The sequence below is a fragment of the Ascidiella aspersa genome, chromosome 6, assembly GCF_963924565.1.
Source record: "Ascidiella aspersa chromosome 6, kaAscAspe10.2, whole genome shotgun sequence".
In the NCBI taxonomy this organism is placed as follows: Eukaryota; Metazoa; Chordata; class Ascidiacea; order Phlebobranchia; family Ascidiidae; genus Ascidiella; species Ascidiella aspersa.
In genome coordinates this window covers 5881907-5901809 of record NC_139452.1, presented here as the reverse complement: position 1 = coordinate 5901809, position 19903 = coordinate 5881907, and the positions used below count along the sequence as shown (strand labels likewise).

The 19903-nt window shown below is 34.5% G+C and overlaps 3 protein-coding genes across 3 annotated transcripts; all 3 read left to right on the top strand.

Annotated features, from left to right (window-relative positions):
- The first annotated feature begins 9978 nt into the window (after positions 1-9978).
- On the top strand, positions 9979-12221 carry LOC146139355 (uncharacterized). The gene is made up of 2 exons (XM_083392282.1): positions 9979-10107; positions 10238-12221. The coding sequence occupies exons 1-2, from the start codon at positions 9984-9986 to the stop codon at positions 10432-10434; spliced, it is 321 nt and encodes a 106-aa protein (XP_083248408.1). The 5' UTR covers positions 9979-9983; the 3' UTR covers positions 10435-12221.
- A 700-nt stretch (positions 12222-12921) lies between these two features.
- On the top strand, positions 12922-16058 carry LOC146139354 (uncharacterized). Its single transcript, XM_083392408.1, has 9 exons — positions 12922-13066; positions 13327-13472; positions 13651-13800; positions 14482-14585; positions 14673-14746; positions 14941-14996; positions 15182-15214; positions 15305-15377; positions 15768-16058. The coding sequence occupies exons 1-9, from the start codon at positions 13016-13018 to the stop codon at positions 16056-16058; spliced, it is 978 nt and encodes a 325-aa protein (XP_083248534.1). The 5' UTR covers positions 12922-13015.
- A 1380-nt stretch (positions 16059-17438) lies between these two features.
- Positions 17439-19870, top strand: LOC146139353 (uncharacterized). Its single transcript, XM_083392354.1, has 3 exons — positions 17439-17577; positions 17998-18138; positions 18609-19870. Exons 1-3 carry the CDS (start codon positions 17463-17465, stop codon positions 18794-18796), a joined length of 444 nt encoding a protein of 147 aa, XP_083248480.1. The 5' UTR covers positions 17439-17462; the 3' UTR covers positions 18797-19870.
- The last annotated feature ends 33 nt before the right edge of the window (positions 19871-19903 follow it).

The following is a 19903-nucleotide window of genomic DNA, read 5'->3' as shown; positions in this document are numbered from 1 at the left end:
GATGCTATCCAAATATTTCAAGTGCAAGACCTGCATTAACCAACTATTCACCTGCTATTCATTTTTTAGGTACGGCGTTGGTTGATTTTATTGTAGCTGTGTTCTACCTGGATTATGTTAACTACATTCTGGATATGTTAACTACATCCAAAATTGAAAAACATAGCTTCCAGCACAAACCATGTTAGATTACAGATTGATTTATTGTACCAAATAAAGTATAAAACTTAGAGTAACAACGATAAATATTTTTTCACTTCCATTGTTTTTTCTAACCACCACAAAAGCTTTTTTGTCACTAGTAGTAGGTGTGTACCGATCCGATTGAAAACCACCACCTAGAGGTGATAGAAAATTGACCACAGTAACCGTTAAGTGGCGCTATAACACACGGAGAATATTTATCGTAACATTTTCGAAATAATTCAATTCGGTCATACAAAATTTGGGCTGCGAAGTCGAACTCGGTACTGGAATAAGACAACGTAACATTAAACAGTATGGTAAAACTATTTTAGTCAATATATGTGACAAATCACACCACAGCCCTTAAAATGGGGTAGAGTAGGCCCTAGGGTTGTAGGGGGTTTAATAATTAGAGTTAGTTCCTTATAACGCGACGTTACAAATTTACCTAATTATGTGACGTCGTAAAGCTACATATAAACTTGACGTCATAAAAGTAATCGTAAGAATACCACGCAGTTTGTTTGGTTTTAGTTAAAGTTTTAGGTTAAAGAGGTGTTACTTTAAATCAAAAAACTACATCACAAAAATGTTATCTATTTGCGCAAAGAGTAAAAAAAACAGTAAAAAATATTACATATCATTTCAGTGCCCAAACTTAAAAAAATATTAGTTTAGTGCCGAAAACTTTCGTTTTGGTGGATGAGCATGACGCCTTCTAAAACGAATTTATCAAAATAGGCTAAAACATAGAAACCTAGTTTAGAATAACTCGCAGCTGCGAAACACTTTTGTACTACATAGGTTGTTAAAATAGGCTAACATAGCAGCTTAGGGGGCATGGCCGAGTGCTGTCCGCCACTGTTAAGTATGAGCAGATCACTACAAATAAAATTTTACATGCTTCTCAAAACCTAAGAGATTATAACCATGAGGACAAACTGTGACGTAGCCCATTGTTCTACTTTCGACAGCGTTCCGCTCTAGTGCATAATAGTAAAACGTAAACAACTGGGCTTGACTTGCATGTTGGTGAGCTAAAATTGTGGAGCAACCGGCTTATATATATTAAGGTGCAACATTTCTGACAGGTTAAAAGTTATGTTTGAATTAGGTGTCAAACTTTCAGAGTTTCGTGTAAACACACTAAAAAATGCCTGTAGGGCATACAATATCAGCTGACCATAAGTACTATAATATGGTTAACACACTCGTTGGCGCGCCAACGTCGTCCAATTAATGACTGCGGAAGCGTACAACGCGTTGCTGTAGAGTAGACCAGTGGATCCAAACCGGGGTGCCGGAGAGGAATTCACATTTTTTATTATTACTAGTAAGCCTTTTGATACGACTTTTTGTGTTCGCTTATATAGTACAATAAACAAAATATTACAATATTGTTTAAAGTTATTTTTATTGCCCCAGTTTCGTTTAGTTTAGCATTACAGTAAAAAAACTTAGAAAAATTAGAGTAGTGATCTTGTAATATATTCAATTATTCTTTATTTTTGGTGTTAAGGTGTATTAACATTACACATTTTGGTACCAGTTTACTGGATAGGGTTCGGTGAACACAAACTTAGTGTGTAATATTGTTCATTTGAAAAAGAAAAGCACCAGATTATGCAGCTTTGTAATCTGTTGAAATTAAATGTAATAATAACCTTTATTATTTTACTAGCAGTTACCCAATCAAGTTTAAACTGAATAAAGATATATATATTTAAGCTGTTTTGTCAAAACCCAAAAAACTATTTTCGTGGAAAAGTTTAGGGGAATCACCTAATGGTGCAACTAAAGTCTAAAATGGGTAATACTAATTTACGGAATGATGAATGGTCGGAATGGTCGGAACGCTCACTAATTTACGGAATGGTCGGAATTGTCGGAATGGAATGAATAGGGCCGAAACTAATTTGATGAATGGTCGGAACGGAATGAACTGTCGGAATGAAATGAACGAAGCTGTAGGAACAGAATGAAATGTCGGAATGAAATCAACGAAGCTGTAGGAACAGAATGAACTGTCGGAATGAAATGAACGAAGCTGTAGGAACAGAATGAACTGTCGGAATGAAATCAACGAAGCTGTAGGAACAGAATGAACTGTCGGAATGAAATGAACGAAGCTGTAGGAACAGAATAAACTTTCGGAATGAATTGAACGAAGCTGTTAGGATTAGGGTTGGGTTAGGGTTGGGGTTGGGGTTAGGAATGAACTTTCGGAATGAAATGAACGAAGCTGTAGGAACAGAATAAACTTTCGGAATGAAATGAACGAAGCTGTTAGGATTAGGGTTAGGGTTGGGGTTAGGAATGAACTTTCGGAATGAAATGAACGAAGCTGTAGGAACAAAATAAACTTTCGGAATGAAATGAACGAAGCTGTTAGGATTAGGGTTAGGGTTGGGGTTAGGGTTAGGAATGAACTTTCGGAATGAAATGAACGAAGCTGTTAGGATTAGGGTTGGGGTTGGGGTTAGGGTTAGGAATGAACTTTCGGAATGAAATGAACGAAGCTGTATGAACAGAATGAACTGTCGGAATAAGATGAACGGAGCTAACCCCAACCCTAACCCTAACAGCTTCGTTCATCTCATTCCGACAGTTCATTCTGTTCCTACAGCTTTCATTCATTTCATTACGACAGTTCATTCCATTTCGACAATTCATTCTGTTCCTACAGCTTCGTTCATTTCATTCCGACAGTTCATTCTGCTCCTACAGCGTCATTCATTCCATTCCGACAGTTCATTCTGTTCCTACAGCTTCGTTCATTTCATTCCGACAGTTCATTCTGCTTCTACAGCGTCATTCATTCCATTCCGACAGTTCATTCCGTTCAACAGCTTCGTTCATTTCATTCCGAGAGTTCATTCTGCTTCTACAGCGTCATTCATTCCATTCCGACAGTTCATTCTATTTCAACAGTTCATTCTGTTCCTACAGCTTCGTTCATTTCATTCCGAGAGTTCATTCTGCTTCTACAGCGTCATTCATTCCATTCCGACAGTTCATTCCGTTCCTACAGCTTCGTTCATTTCATTCCGAGAGTTCATTCTGTTCCTACAGCTTCGTTCATTCCATTCCGACAGTTCATTCCGTTCCGACCATTCATCAAATTAGTTTTGGCCCAATTCATTCCATTCCGACAATTCCGTAAATTAGTGAGCGTTCCGCCTATTCCGACCATTCATCATTCCGTAAATTAGTGTTACCATCTAAAATAGGAAAAATATGATATGCTGTGTAAAATCGAAAGAAATGTTTTTAATGAGTTCTTATTTGTTTTTCTTTGTTAAAATTTATTGAGCCAAATCTCATTTTAATTATACATTTTTTATTTATTATATAGTGTAGTTCTTTTAAGTTAACCTGATAATTTGGTATTGGTACATCAGTGCCAAACTGAAGGAGCCCAAAGATTTTTAATTTATGAGTTCGCAAACTTGGATATGTATTATTTTCAACCTCAAAAAGCCATTTTTGTCTTACTTACATTTCAGGTGAGATTTTTCAATGTTTTAAAATCTACCATTGTAATCCATACACGATTAAGCATTAATTTATGTCATAAATAACCAAAAAAATCAAACTTCAAGTCAAATGTTCAATACTCAAGTTCCTGTCTAAAGTAACATATTGCCCAAGTAAAGTCAATTGAATGAAAAAATAAGTTTTAAACTTTTGAGACAAATAAATTCAATTTAATTGTTGCAATACTTGGCAAAACAAATCCCCAAAACTAAATTTTAAAGAAGGAAACTGTTTAATGTGTAAAAAGTTTGGGAAGGTAAAACACTATATTTTGAAACAGTGAGCCACTTGCTTAAATGACTTCGGTGTAATGCATTTATGTAATGCACTTGTAAGTCACTTCAATTTAAAAGACATTGCCTGGAAAGTGGACACTTTGCAACTTTATAGACCCCCAGGATACAAATGTGCAACATTGTTAACCTCCACTTAAAATGCTAAGCACATTCATTGCTTTTAACTAGGGTTCCTCTCCGGGAATGTTTCAACGGGAAATTCCCAGGATTTCCTGCGAATTAACGGTCCCGAATCCCGGGAATTTTTTTTTATAATCCCGGGTTTTTGGCAACATAGCAAAACCTTAAAATTTTTGAGTAATATAAAGAAAAAAATAGCACCAACCATGTTAAAGTCGTTGCCGGAGTTGCTTTATTTAACAGCGGAAAACCTTAATTAAATTTATTCCACCAATAAAAATGCATGCCCTTTTTTTTGAACAAAAACAAATAAGGGGTCCTGACTTTTATACGAGAAGGTCTTTGTAAGATTGCAGAAGCAATACTACAGAACATAAATGGGCGCTTCTTCGGTTATGAACGTATAAATTAATAAAAAAAATGGTCTTCAAACACCGCATACCACAAGGCATATTATTTGGGTGAGGGTTGGTCAAGCGTTATTATTAATAATAAACATAATAATACTTGACCAACCCTCACCCAAACAATATGAGTTGTGGTATGCAGTATTTTTTTGTTTTGTTTATTGCATAACTTTCCACATACATAAGTGAAAGAACACTCATAAATGAGCTTAATTAAATGTTTGAGCTAAAATAAAAAATTTCAAACGTCCTAATGGCGTAATTTTATGTATATTTTTTTCGTCGGGATCCCGGGATTCTCGGGAAGTTTCATTTTTCAATCCCGTTTCCCGGGAATAAAAAAAAGGGAAAAAGAGGAACCGTACTCTTAACTCATTATTTGACAATTAGGTAAATAGTATAAAATAATTACCTAGAGCCAATAAAAACTAATTTATTTAGTTCTATCACAGTACTGAGTGTGATTAAAGCGCAAAATAGTTTAGGGTTGGAATTTTAATTTAGTTTTCTGTTTATAAACATTTTATGTCATTTTTTATAAGTTATATAGTTACCTTATTTTTATCAGTGTGTTAGACTAACTAAAGCGTTATTAACGTTGTTTGTTAAGCAGTTATTTTTTCTTTTTACTTGTAGTTTGTTGATCTTCAAGTGATTGCAGATCCATGCCCAGATTTACAGGCAAATCACCTCGGTAGGAAATTATTTGAAGCTCCAGATGGCCATCACTGTTGTGGCTGTGAATTTGACTATTATGTTGAAACTGTTTGCAGGTAAATTTAGTGCATTTTATAATTGTAGCATTTAATCCAAGTTATTCGTAGTAAGAATATCAAAACCCAGACAGAAGTAGTAAACCTCTCTTTATGCATTTTTAACATTGTGAGATGAACTATATTCTTATAGCCATACAATAACTTTCCAGTTTTAGGTAATGTATTTCTCCTTTTTTTTCTGTTGTCTGCCATATATGCCTACAATCAGTGCCTTCTCACTGTGTTGAAAATGAGTAAAGATATATTTAAAATGTTCAAAATGGTACCTACTTCTGTATGGGATTTTATATTCTTAAGGTAAAAAAACCTAAAAAAAAATCTAGAACTAATTAGGAAACAATTAAGTAGTTTTATAATATGCTATTTAGACCAGAATAGTTCATTTTAAACTTATTTCTAGTCCTGACAATATCGAGTCAACTGTATGCGCCAAGTGTCCAGAAGGAACAGGTATAGCAGAAAACGCTCATGGCAAAGGAAAAGAGTATTGCAAAATATATAACTCCACTGCAACACCGGAACTTCCAATTATAAGGCAAGATTTTTTTTTGTTCATAACATAAGTAAAATACCAAAATGTAGGTGATTTGTACCATATGCAACAAGAAAACAATTGTTGTTGTTACTGAAAACGTTACCTCAAGATGTATCAACATTCACCAAGGACACTACAACTACAACCACAACCACCACTTCCGTTCCTTCTAATACCACAACAAAGAAAGACATAAATGAAACAAAATTGGAATTTTTAGGTAAGATACTTATACAAAAAAACTTGAGATTGCCGCTGGCCTAAAAAATTAGAAATTAGGGATGTCTTATGCTTTACATTTTAAATCCTATTCTGATAACTGTTTTTTGCATAAAAATTATTGCGATACACTACCAAAAGACAGCAATACTATGCTCAAATGCGCAAAATAGATTAAATTCAAATAATTAATTAGTTTATTTTTTTGGAACTATAAGATCAAAATTTGCTTTAGGTATAATGGGTTTTAGTTACCTCAATTTGCAAAAACTAAAAAAAAAATTACACACATTTTTAGAGCATTGCTGAATTACTTAATTTGATATGTATATCATTATATCACTAGTTTAATATGTAGTTTGATATGTATATCATATTATCAATACCACTCTAGTATCGGAAAAGTACACAGACTGGCAATGGTTTCACCTTGGATTTAATTATCTGATGCAATGAAACTTACATGTTTAACGTTAAGTGGATACATTACCAGTACCCCTTTTTCTTCACAGGAGTTGGAATAGTTGTTGGCATTCCGATTGGCATCTTGGCAATGGTGCTCATTTTTGTTTTCTGCAAACACAAAGATGTCAAGTGGAGAAGACTGTGGAAATTTTTTAGGACTTCAAATAGCAATCTGGTCACGGTAAGTAAGAAATTGTCATTTTTTTTTAAGTTGAAATTAATTTCCCTTTATACTTGGGTACACTATGCACGGATCTGTAATGTAGCTTACTAATAACTGCAGCCCCAAACTAAACGTCGACACCTTATCAACACCGCTGTAACTGTTCAACACCTGAAGGTGCAAATTATGCTCCTTCTTTCGAAACTCAGACTGATAACAATTGCGTCCCATCTCTTATAAGTGATGCTTGAATTGCTTCTCAGTCACATTAACTAAAATGATACAAGCTCTTATCAAAACGTCTTAATCAAGATGATGTCGATCTACTCGATCTTTTTGGCTTTGCAATTCATTATCAAATGTCCCTTTACATTTTTAAATTAGAGCGATATTAAGCCAATGCATTTTATCTTAGAATGTCAATGGAGGGAATGCAGAGGAGCAGGGCCCTCTTCTTAAGTATGAGTTTTGTTTCTATCTTTACTTGTGAATTATAATATGTAGTAATTTTGGAGGGTTGTTGTGAATTGTACTTGCAAATTAAATATTAATAAAGTAAACCTGATAAATTTATAAAAAAATTGAATATTTAAAGTGTTTTGTACTTTATTTTTTATATCCTGTGTTTTTAGGGATTTATGGATTACTTCTAAACTAACTGATTGGAATTAATTTTATTGTATAGTTGTGAAAAAAACTCTATTTATTTTATAGTGGCGCTATGAGGAACGAAGATATTGAATTGTAAGTTTAAAATTTACATTTTGTTTTACAACTCTGGTATTTTTAAGCAGTTAAGTTTATATAATCTGCCTTTATTCTTAAATAAATTGTTTTTTATTTAGATTGCTAAAGCATATTTTGAGTATTTATCAGGAATATATTTTCCCATATTGAGTACCACGAAATATATATTTTCTTACAGGCAAGAAATAAACAGGCAGCAACCTCAACTAAGAAACAACAGTCAACCGAATGTAAATGCTTTGGTGGGTTTGCTAACATGCCAGCTGCCCAAAATCAAGATGTGGCCGTGTTTATTTTATCAATCAAATTAAATATTTTATATGGCCAATTTTAAAAACAGATTTTTTGTGTTGCCTAGAAATTGTTGCTTGCTGTTCTTTTAAAAACTGACATCTGACTTTTTAAATTGAACCATATAAAAAAATTCTATATTAACGCATTTAAATTTTCATTAATTACATTATGACCAGGTAAAAATAAATTATGCCATATTTGTTAAGTATCAATTAAAATATTATTGTAATTTAAAACATCTTTGACAAATTGAACTTATCGATCCTTGGGGTAGCACTTATATTTAACCGAAGTTATTCAGCTTTATGACTTGAATCTAAGTCTAGCCATTTGTCTAAAGGACGTAAGTTGAAAATGTTTATTTAAATCATGTCATTCAAAAAGTTGCTATTAGGACACTGCGAACAAACACTCAGCAATACTTCTTAAACAGTTAAGCAGGAGTTTGCTTGCTATTGCAAGACAGTGAAGTAAAATAAATGTGTTTTATGTTTAGTAAAGGGAAAATTCTTCAAATTTTTTGTGCCTTTACACCGAATAACTATAATAGGTGTAACACTGAATTAAATAACAATGGATAACTAAAAACTAGTCAAATGCTAAATAACTTGTGTCACAGTCTTAAGTAATAAAATTATATTTTTCTTCATTAATGTTGCACCCGGCCTAAATTTTATTATAATGCTATATTGGTAAACTACTACATTTGATCTGCGTCTAATTCTAAGGCTTTTTACATTAGATTGTAACAGCTTTATTCAATAACCTTTGCCAATAGGGTCAACACCATGAGCAGCATGCATTCAATGACAGCAGTCGTAACGGCACGCCTAAACCTGGTTGCTCAACGCTCAATCAGAGAAATGATGAGTTTGTTCAAATGCCAGAAGACAACGTATCTCGTGGACGTTCGAGCACTCGAGGATCGGGAATTGGCCAACCACATTCAAGTGAAAATACACCACAGACCAACAAACAAATAGAACCTGGGTGTTCTTCAGGTAACACCTCCCTGAACAAAACACCGTTTCCAACGGAGATGGGCATTTTGCCGCCGGATGGTAGCCCAATAGTTGGTGTCAATCCAAAGACTGGTCATGCATTTATGCAAGTACCACATGGGATAAATCATAGAGTTGCTGGTAGCGCAGAATCAACTCCGAAAGTTTCCCATAATCAACCATCGTCGTACACAGAAAGACGCTCAACAATGCCGCAAGAACAAGCAGCCAAAGTCGTTCCACCTAAATTTAACACAAAGCAATCTATGTCATTACCTCAAGACTGTCATTTGATGCCACACTTATTGCAGTTAAATCAGGGTAAAAACGGAAGCGTCCCTTGTTTATCCCAAGATAAGGGTGATCATACTCCAAGGGCAGCAACTCCACTAAAAGAAAAATTGAATAAGATACAAGGGGATAGCACATCCTCATCAAGGCGGCCTTCTCCGCATCCTTATGGCCAGGAAATGGAACTTTCTTCCGAATTAAAAAGAACTTTATTAAACACAACATGGCCCCAACAGAACGGAACGTCAGCAACCAATGATGGGGCCTCAACTTCTGGCTTGCCAGCTTCTGGGTTTCACAACATTGCAAGCGAAACTGCTGTAAAGAAGCCAATTGGTTCCCACAATGGAAGTCGATCATCCACACCACACAGCCATTGCCACCTTCCCAATGCCCAAGCCTCATCTACAGAAAGAGATTCACATTTTCCTTCAGAAAATCAGAACCATAAAACCAATCCCCCGACGAACACAGCTGGATTAAATGGCCTTCAGTCTGTCACTAACAGAAATAAGGAAGATGCTTTTATTCCTCCTGATAAAGTGAACATGAATGAAGGCTATACTAAACCTCTGGAACCAAACGGTGTCGAGCAGGCTCATAGATCAAATATGCAGGACTGTAATTTGCAAACAAGCGACAATGATGAAAGCAAGTATTAATTTTAGTTTGTTGTTTTACTGAGTTAAGATGTACCCCCTTACTAATACGTCCAATAAAACAAGTCCATTTTGTATCATTGAAAACTATCCAATGTTAAAATGACAAGGTTGCTAGATTACTAATACATGTTTGTTTGTGATACAACTAGCATTTAGTGTCCTAGATTTCGCTACCTGATTTTTGGTTATACAATACATTCTACAATCACCTCTATATTTGTAGTAGTAGTATTAGCTGGTTTTGTATTGCATATTACTTATTTCAATATTTTGTAGTCTCCAAGATGAAGGCATTTTTTTCTGGTATACAAAACAAGAACCGGGGAATCAGCTTGGATTTGGACAACGCAAAAGAATGCGCTAGAAACCATGGAATCGGAGAAATTGACATTACCACAATTTGCCAAGGTAAAAACGTCTGGAATTCGAAAAAAAAAACACATGCTTTTCAATTTCCATAAAATTAAATCAATATTGGTTATCTTATCAGCCGAGAATTTCTCGTTTAGGTTACACTTTTTTATGTTTCCAATACCAGGAAACGTCAAGGAGGCATTCGTTAAGATTATCATAAATCTTCACAATCGCGATGGACAAAGTTTCACCGCAAGAAAGTTCATCGAATATTTTCGGGATAAAAATCAAACATTGCTGGCCGAAGAACTGGATAAAGATCTTGGGTTTGGAACAAGCCCCAGCAAAAAAAGTGGGGAAGATGATGAAGCTAAGCTGTAATTTTAGGTTATCCTTAAATCACTGTGACGTGACAAAAAATCAGGATGACCTTACAAGGTTATGTAAAAATGTGACGCCACAAGTTGCGTCATAAACTTAAGTCAAAACGTTTTATGCGATGAGACGCACAGTGCTCGACATAAACTTTTTACAAAAGCTTACAAGACATACTACAAATAGAATACAAACTCAATTTATTTAATCGGAAATAGGCAAAAAATACAGTTTTGGAGGATGTCCCTCTGTAAATCAGTCGCCTTAAATGTCTTATTTGAGATTGTTTTAAACAGACTATAGTTTACTCAACATTTCATTCTTTATTGTTTTTCTTTGCTTCTTATAAATAATTACACGTGTTCTACTTCTATACATTATAGAGAAGTGGTTATAAAACTTTATTACCTAGCCCATCCATTTTGCCTACCTAAAACAGTGGCGGGCCTATAATTTTTAAAAATAGGGAAAATAATCACCGTCCAATATATACTCCAATAAAGTACGTATAATAATTCGTTTATAAACATGTTGCGCGGTCTAGAGATAATATCGGATCGGATCCCATACGTCAAGTCAAGCGATAGTATCATTAGGGCGATCTACTTAGCTGATTTGCTGAATTAATATCGAATCTCGGTTATTTTTGCCTACGTTGTAAGGCACCGATGTCGCAATAGGCTTTATTCATAGACATGTCTTTACGGCCCTAAGTTTAAGAACCAATGTTAAATATTTTTCTTACAAATCAATTTTTCTAAAATCGCCTTTTATGATCGACGTTCTCATGTTTTATTTTTTTGTTTATTTGCTTATAAGTCTTCATTGTTTATTCTACTTTGATATTCATATATATATTTATACAAAACCATATTATACAGCAACTTTTACGCAGTTATTTACTTAATTACGCAGTTATTTGCTTGTTTCATACGTTCTAATGAAGCCCAGTTGTCGTTATTTTAAATGTTGCTAACACTAGCTTGCAAGATTGGGTCCGCAATTTATCCCGTTACTCGACTCTAATAGGTAAACCCTATTACTTGTCGTGTGTTTATTCTGATGCTATAGAATCATTTGCCCACTGTTTGTGTTGCTATTTGCAAAACACAGTCGATTACATAATATCCAGTCTGGATGTTTTGGTCTTCTTTTAAGCGAAACTATATTTCAGTTGTAAAATATAAGACCTTTGTCTGTTAATACCAAATTGGGTCGACATTGGGATCGCAAATTTGTAAATCGTGCCACTATATGTGATTTTTTTTTATAAATTAAATGTTGCTGTGCCTTATTAGGAGCCTTTTTCACGCAATATTGTTTTCTCTCGTCATTGTTTTATACCTATTATTCGTTTTTGTGTCAAACACAACGCAACTACGCCCTTTGTGGAGTGTTCCATCGCCAACTGTGTGTTTTTCTATGAATGCAGCCCACAGCTGTTTTTATTTTTCGTTTGTCAGATCAAAAAAGAACAAAATAAAAACTTTATAAGCTTGATGCGATAAAATAATGTATCAAACACTAAAACGCTCTTTTTGCTTCCTAATTATTATTTCTTTAATTGTTATCTCTTCAATTGTACTGTTACGATCAAATGCATTTTTTATGTCTTTTAAACCGAATCCAGCTCAATCTATTTTAGCCATATGCACTTTCCGTCAACATCACGTTTTTTCAGGTAAAGTTTAATTTTGAATTGACTTAAGGTTTTTAAGTTATTAAATTTCTAGTATTCGGGTGTCAAATTTCAAGATTTTTGCGTACTGTTTGTTATGTCTATATAATAAACGATTTTTATTGACTATTTACATAAAACTAAGATATAAAGTGTTATATGTGCTAGCAATGCATTTCTAAATCGGGTGTAAGAAAGTATTAAACTTATGCTTTAGGTAGAAAAATAAGTGCTAACGAAAGAGTTCAAACGCCTGCGGAACGCGATTAAGGGCATGGTAAAAAAACGGCTCCTCCAACTTTCTAGTTGTGCTAAACTCTCTTGATATATCTAGTTTTGGCAAGTCGTTAAATATGACAGCGAAAAATAGACTATTTTCTCTTTCTCTTTACGCATTCGATGAAAACATTGTGTCAACCGGTTTTGTTTTGAATTAGTTTGACGTTTACATATCGTCCACAAACAGGAGTGCTACATTAGCGCTATCCGTGACATTGATTTGGATCTACTAGCAAACCAACTTTGGAAAGATTTTAAGGATATTAAATGGGTAGGCTATAACCTGATAAACAAAATTCGAAAAACGAACTCAATACCTTTGGGGCAAAAAGGATAAACACCACTGGGCATTGATAACGTGTATTTATTAACTTCATATTGATATAGTTGAGTGGGTGATCAGGGCATAAAGTGTAAATATCATAAATTGAGCATTCTATGTCAAAAAATTCTTATTAATAAATAATCCCAAGGGAAAGCACCACATGGGAGTTGTTTACAATTTTAATTATTGCAACAGCACTTGAATGGTTAAACTTGCTTATTTAAACATATATATTGACAGATACAATTTATGGTAGTAGTTCTATATGTGTTGTGGCACCCTTATGCAATCCACACAGAAACATCATGTTTCAACATCTGTCAGCCAAATTGTTGTTGCTGCTTTCAATAATCAAGGTAAATTAAATAGATATTTATTTTGGGGCATTTATTGTGTTAAATATGTGAGTCAGGGTTGCTGAGTCGGATTCGGACTTGTGACTTGACAGAGTTGGTTAATTTCGCTGGAGTCGGAAGACTTTTGAAAATTTTCAAAACTGATAAGGCCACAATTTTTTTGTTTAAAAGTGGAGTAGGAGGCTAAACACAACTTTACTATTGGTCTGTTTGCTTACTTGCCCGCCAACAATTTGAAGTTTTATCTTTTTTAATTCTAGGTTGCGAACCTCAAAGATATTTTAGACCCTTGTCCCGATTTGGAAGGAAATCACCTTAATAGAAAGTTGGTTGACATTACGATTGACGGCATTGTTCATCAATGCTGCGGATGCCCGAAAAATTATTACTTTGATCAAGTTTGCAGGTAACTGCATATTAGGATAAATGAACAAACTATATTTTATTTTTTTCCAAATCATTGGGGGTCTTTAGCCATTTGCAGTACAAAAACAACTAATTTCTTTTTCAAATTTTACTTTTATGAGTGCTACAGGATTCAAATCTAATACCCCTCATAACAATTTATTTTTTATTTTTTTTAGAAACAACTTATTGGATTCAAGAGTTTGTACAAAATGTCCAGAGGGCACTGGTATAAATTACAAAGCACACAGCAAAGGAAAAGATGCCTGTACCCCTATTCCTGAATATATAAAGCCAACTCAATCAACACATCAAGTCACCACACTTAGGTTAGTGTTGAAATGGTCAAACATCAGTTTGAAAAGCCCCTATTTATTTATCAACTTTTGTATACATATTTTGGATTTCATGGTGTTGTAAACAAGTCATATTTTAATGGCTTAAGTACACATCAGTTTTTACAAAAAATAGCGAGTCAAGTCCCAGTCAAATCATTATTCGATCAAGTAAAGTCTTTGACATGTAGAAATTAAATATTAAATTATTAAAATTGCTATACTCATCCAGGTATGAGTAATATCTTAACTGGGAAATAACAAAAACTCAATATAAAGCAAGCAAATTGTTTTACATGCAAAATTTAAAAAAAATCCAAGTTGTTTGACACAAAGACTTCAGTCCAAGTCAAGTCATTTTTCCAAAGACTGAAGTAAAGTTTTTTTTTCTGAAAGACTTAAGACAAATTTTTTTAAAAACAGTGAGGCAAGTGAACTTCAATCATTGCAACATATGAAAAAAATAATAAACTTCCAATATAATTTGCCGAATTCAAAAAAATATGGCTAGTTTAATTGACATGTGGAATTTATATGACTAGTTTGAAAACATATACAAAATTTAATTGACATGTAAACTTGCCACACCAATACAGGGAAATTGATCAATAAACATGGTCTTAATAGTCAGACTGTCATGATAAACCAATAATCCACTCAGAATTTACCGTTTAGGTCAACAACACTTTCTTTAGCTCAACCAACGACCAAACTGAACACTGTATCACCTACAATAGAAAATGCGAAAGAAGTAAATTTATTGCCATGGCTTTACGTCTGTAAGTATTTTATGTATTCAATTTCCATATTTATTCATTGTTGGTATTTAAAAAACTGGTTTAATTTGTGATCGCCCTTTTTTTTAGTCATTGCAGTTTCGTTTATATTGGGAATTTTGGTCACTCTGGTAGCATGTTATTGCTGTAAACGCAAAAAGAAGGTAAGTAACAGAAGGTTGTCAAGATAAAAAAGCTTTCAAAGATGAATAAATTCAAAATTTATTATCACCAAGCATTCTGAAAGTATTAATAAAGTTTAAAACTTTTTTATGGGTTAGTTTGTTTGCCTTACGCCTATATGTGTTTTGGTGATTAAGAAATACTGTAAAACAAGTAATAACTGCTTTTAATCTAGTCGCAAAGAGCGAAAATTCAACAAATTAACACAACAGCCACAGAAACGCCAAACAAGTAAGTAATTAAACTATTATATCTAAATAATCACTCTTTACATTTTATTTCAAAATTTTTTTTATGTTATATTATATATATATATAATAAGTAACACACAACCTTTAGAAAATAATTAATGAGCACCAGCAAATCTCTCTATTTTGAATATGTATTTTATTAGCTAACAGTTTGTTTTTTTACAGTGCACCTTACGATGTGACTCAACAATTAGAAAAGTAAGAATCAAATAATATTTAAGATAATACCTTTGTTTTCGTTTAAAATGTGATTGAATTTTGCTATGTATTAAAAAAAATGTTCTTTAGAATACTGAAAAGACTTCATGGAAACAACAGCAATCAGCTGCACCATGATAAAGCACTTGATACGGAGTTGGAGGTAAAATCAGTATTGCTTTGTATACTCTTTATCAGGACTAAATATACTCTTTACTTCGATAGTGTATCTATCCTTGTTTCCTTCTTTCTGACATCTGCCTGAGCAGTATATAACTTGTCTATACACTCATCAGTGCCTTATCTCTATGTTGAAAAGGATTATAGATATATTCTAAACATTTAAAATGATACCTACTCTTCTGTATGGGCTTTGATAATCTTGGAAGGTCTTTTTACAACCTCCAACCATTATGCTCCAAACTTTGTATACTCTTTATCAGGTTTTTATTGAACAAAAACCTTTTTTGATTTTTGTAAATCAGCTCGTTGTTTTCTGAAGTATTACCATCAGATTGTCACACCAGCACTGCGTCTTACTTTTTATTAACAGTTTTTCATCAAAAAGGGAAACAGCAAGGTGTCCCGGGTTACATCCGACAGTCACGCTTCCTCACCAGGTCCTTGTAATTCCAACACAAGTTTAAAAACTCCGGATGCACAACACGTTCCCGAATGTTCATACAGGCTTACCGGGGAGAATAGCTCCGGACCCATGGCAGAAAGCCCCCATGTATACCCTGGAACCCTAGAGTATGTGCCATCAGAGCAACCTTTAAGTTCCAACACCCAACCTATCAGTTACAGCTCAAATCCAGATCAGGTATACCCGGTTTTAACTTGAAAATTTACAAAAAAACAGTTGTACATACAGTTACATGAAAGATACAAATGTGTTCAACAATGTGATCCAGTCCGCTTCTGAAGCTGCTTATTGACCAACGATTACGGCTTACGTATCATTAGTACACCGAAAGCCATCGCACCTAATATGTCGTTCAATGATGCCAGCAAATAGCCTGCAGTGAGAATCGAACTCATGACCTCCGGCCATACCGGGACCGCCGATCTACCAACTGAGCTACACAGGCTCAAAGAGGAGCTTGAACACATATGTTTTTGTATCTTTCATTGAATAATACGGTACTGTAGATCACCTTATTGTGAAGTTGCTTGTACTAACATAATGTAGCCAGCATTGGCGTATGGTTATTGGTTGTTTCCACTGGTGCATGGTTGCGAAAATATGTCGGAGACTCTAGTGATCTTTGCTCAGGTTCAGCGTTTCTCAAACCCTCAGTCGCGACCAAAAATTGATTTGGTTAAGTCACTGACTGCAGTAATTCACAAGGCTAGACTTGTTGAGATTGGTCTAAGCGAGATTTTTGTCAAATTTTGAAAAAAATTACAAAGTCATGCCTCATATTAATTAAATTTGCATTTATTAATGCTATTGTTGGCATTGTGTTTTCGGAACTTTCATTTACAAAAAGGGCCGCCAAAGCTTCACTGCTGGTATACAAATTCTTCTGTTTTTAAAATGCAGTTGCTTTTCATACTATTGTTTATGTTGCAGGCAAACAGGTATGAACAGACAACGGATTTCGATGGTAGACAACAAGATTTCTCAACCAGGCGTAATCCGCCATCTGACCCTTGTTTAACTTCCGGGAGCCCTTCAAGCCTTAGAGTACAGGAATTGCGCCAAAGTCCTGGTAACTCGTGTGATGACAATCAGCAAACCCCTCCACAGATGACAAATCACGCAGGTTCAGCAAAGCCTGAATCCAGTTCAAACACGCCTCGACTTAGAAAGGTTCCACCACGAAAAGTACAACCTTCAGTAGATCCATTTTCTCAAGTCAAAGATAGGAGAGATGGAAGTGTATCCTCTACACCAGAGCCTTATGTTAATAACCCTTCTTCCATAGCTTGTTGTTCTTCCACGCCCCAACATCAGCAACAACCCGGTTTTGACACTAGTACTCCACAAAATATAAACGTTAGCAGGAGTTCTACGCCAGCGAGTCTCCACAACGGGGGTTCTCGCTTTTCGCAGCCGCCTAGTAGAAACAACACACCAACGCCAAACCACTCATTCAACGTGGAAACCGAATCGAGAAAGTTAAACTCCTCCAATAATACAAAGAGATTTGTTAAATCGAGAGAGCATTCCAGGTCTTCCACTCCGCAACCCACCGGTTTGGCCGGGGTTCCTTTTTCAAGGGAATCTCCAAGCATTGGATACATGGACGACGAAAGCACTAATACAGAGGGATTGGACACAACACCGAAAGCAATCGGAGATTACGATGAGGCGCATTCCTCTAACAAACAACCTCCTATTGACGAAGATGATGAAAGTGAGTAGCGTTTTTTAGTTTTGCCAAGTATCAGAACAAGTTAGAACGATGGCTGCCTATTTCATTGGAATAGGAAAGGTACGTGGATATCTATTAAATTGACTTTGATTTTTTATTATATCTACTTCGACACACTATGAACCATACTACAATGTCACAAACATTCACACAGCTGACAAGGATAAAACCTGTTACCTGAATTAAAATGATATAGTTACTTTAATTTAACATTGATGTACGCCCGGTTAAAAGACTCCTTGTATTTCCAAGCATGTTTTTTTGACATATTTATTTAACAGCCAAGCTCGTCTAGCTAAGTGGTAAAGGCGACGGCACAAATAGCCATCTCTATGAGTTCAAATCTCACGGTAAGGATAACCTTGTTTCTAAACTAATTTGGTTTCATTTTTGTTTTTTTAGTTTCCCGACTGATCAAGTTCTTCGATAATCTTCACACCAAGAACAAAAATATCCTCCTGAAAATGGAACACGCAAGCGAGTGCGCAAGACTGCTGAACATTTGCGAAACTGACATCAACGAAGAAATATGCACTCCAAACGGTTAGCTATCTCATGTCACCTTAAAAATAACAAATAAGGTTTATCTTTGAATCACATCTTTTCCAATTACCTTTAATAAAGGGGAATAATAGTTACAGATGTCTTTCAAGACTGCTTTTAAACAGAAAAAAAAATAGGTTTTTAAGTGTATTTGTACTACCTATGTACGTTTAGAAAGTATTAAATACTTTTTAAGGGTGTTTTTCAAACTGGAGAATTTGTGCTTTCCTGTATATTTTAAGCAAAGTTTAATATTTTATTTAAATTCTGAAAAAGAGAACACCTAAAACAGATAATGTTAGTTTTCTAGAAACATTTAAATTGAAATATATATTTTTTATTAGATTTCGTCAGAGCGTCTTTAAAACGGGGAAATAACGTCTTTTGTATATTTCAAATAAAGTTATAGTTTATACTGTTAAACTCTGCACAAGAGCGCTCCTAAAATCGCGAAAATTTTTGTTTTTTAGCCAAAGTCAGGAAGGCCTTCGTGAAGATTATCAACTACTTGCACAACCGGGATGGGAAGAACTTCACAGCGGCCATCTTCATCGCCCAACTCCGTAAAATGCAACTGTCACTGCTCGTAAATGAGCTGGAAAAAGAACTAGGCTGGAGTGAAAAAGAAAAGAAGGTCCCGGAAAAGCTTGAAACCTAGTTGTGAAAGGGAAAACAACTTCTCTCTTATTACTGGATAACACTCTCACAAGAGCTAGTTGGGACGTGTAGTACAAGCGTTAATCGTTGTGGACAAGAAGTTGCCGAAATCATAAGTGACCTTATAGAAAACAGCTGATATTCAGCGGACACAGGTTGAAACATGAATGTCTAAAAACATTCATGTTTGGTTGCTTAACAGTCTTGCGTTGTCCCTGTAAGTAAATCGCGTTGTTGTCAGGAATCGTTTCATTGTTGCTGACTTTCCGTATCTACACGCAGTCAAGTAATCAGGGATTCAAGCCCATGTCCAAATAAAAGCTACTGGACAACTGTGTTTCCTGTAATTCAATTGCACCACGAACAGGAACCAGCAAACCAGGGTTCTACTAATTAAAGATCGACATCCACATGTGCGTGAATGTTAAAGCTCGTCGTTTTAGGAAAAATAAGAAATCGCAAATATTTCGCAATTCAATTGGGCGTGTCCCGCATATTTTATATATGTTATTGAGTTGTACAAAAGTTACATGCTTTTTAAACAACATACTTTATTAATTTTTATTAAAAATGTTGTTCGTATACATTTTATAATGCATTTTGAATGTTACGCACTTGATCAACGTCACATACTAATTTGTTTAATTTTACTAGAATACTTGTTATGATCAATTTCTTAATATTAACTTTCTTAGATGTTTTTTTAAAAATTTTATATCATTTCAGATTGATTTATCGATCAAAAACTTATTAGTAATTGTCGAGGACATTTTATAAATGCAATCGAGTTATATTTATTGTGTGATTTCTCAAACGCTTTTCACACATTTTTTAAAGCTTTGATGCAATTGTAAGGGGCCTTTTCCATTCATGAATATATTATTATAAAATTACAGCGCCTTTGTCATTTACACCATGTTAATATTTGTGTAATCAGCTACACGCTATATAGAATATAAATAGCAAAGTGAATTAAAGGTCACCTCAAGTGACTTAATTTTTAGTTTGCCATTTATAATCTACCTCTATTTCATTTTCGTGCCAATAATTTCCTGCAAACATTATTTCACCGCATTATTTCACAACGAGTTTATAATCCTGTTCGTTT

What these genes read in the sequence shown, in the direction of transcription:
- LOC146139355 (XM_083392282.1), top strand. Translation starts at nt 9,984, where the DNA reads ATGAAGGCATTTTTTTCTGGTATACAAAACAAGAACCGGGGAATCAGC. An exon ending in CATTACCACAATTTGCCAAG is followed by an intron (nt 10,108 to 10,237) that starts GTAAAAACGTCT and finishes TTCCAATACCAG; the next exon opens with GAAACGTCAAGGAGGCATTC.
- LOC146139354 (XM_083392408.1), top strand. Translation starts at nt 13,016, where the DNA reads ATGTTTCAACATCTGTCAGCCAAATTGTTGTTGCTGCTTTCAATAATC. An exon ending in TGCTGCTTTCAATAATCAAG is followed by an intron (nt 13,067 to 13,326) that starts GTAAATTAAATA and finishes TTTTAATTCTAG; the next exon opens with GTTGCGAACCTCAAAGATAT. An exon ending in ATTGCCATGGCTTTACGTCT is followed by an intron (nt 14,586 to 14,672) that starts GTAAGTATTTTA and finishes CCTTTTTTTTAG; the next exon opens with TCATTGCAGTTTCGTTTATA.
- LOC146139353 (XM_083392354.1), top strand. Translation starts at nt 17,463, where the DNA reads ATGGACGACGAAAGCACTAATACAGAGGGATTGGACACAACACCGAAA. An exon ending in TATTGACGAAGATGATGAAA is followed by an intron (nt 17,578 to 17,997) that starts GTGAGTAGCGTT and finishes TTGTTTTTTTAG; the next exon opens with TTTCCCGACTGATCAAGTTC. An exon ending in AGAAATATGCACTCCAAACG is followed by an intron (nt 18,139 to 18,608) that starts GTTAGCTATCTC and finishes TTTGTTTTTTAG; the next exon opens with CCAAAGTCAGGAAGGCCTTC.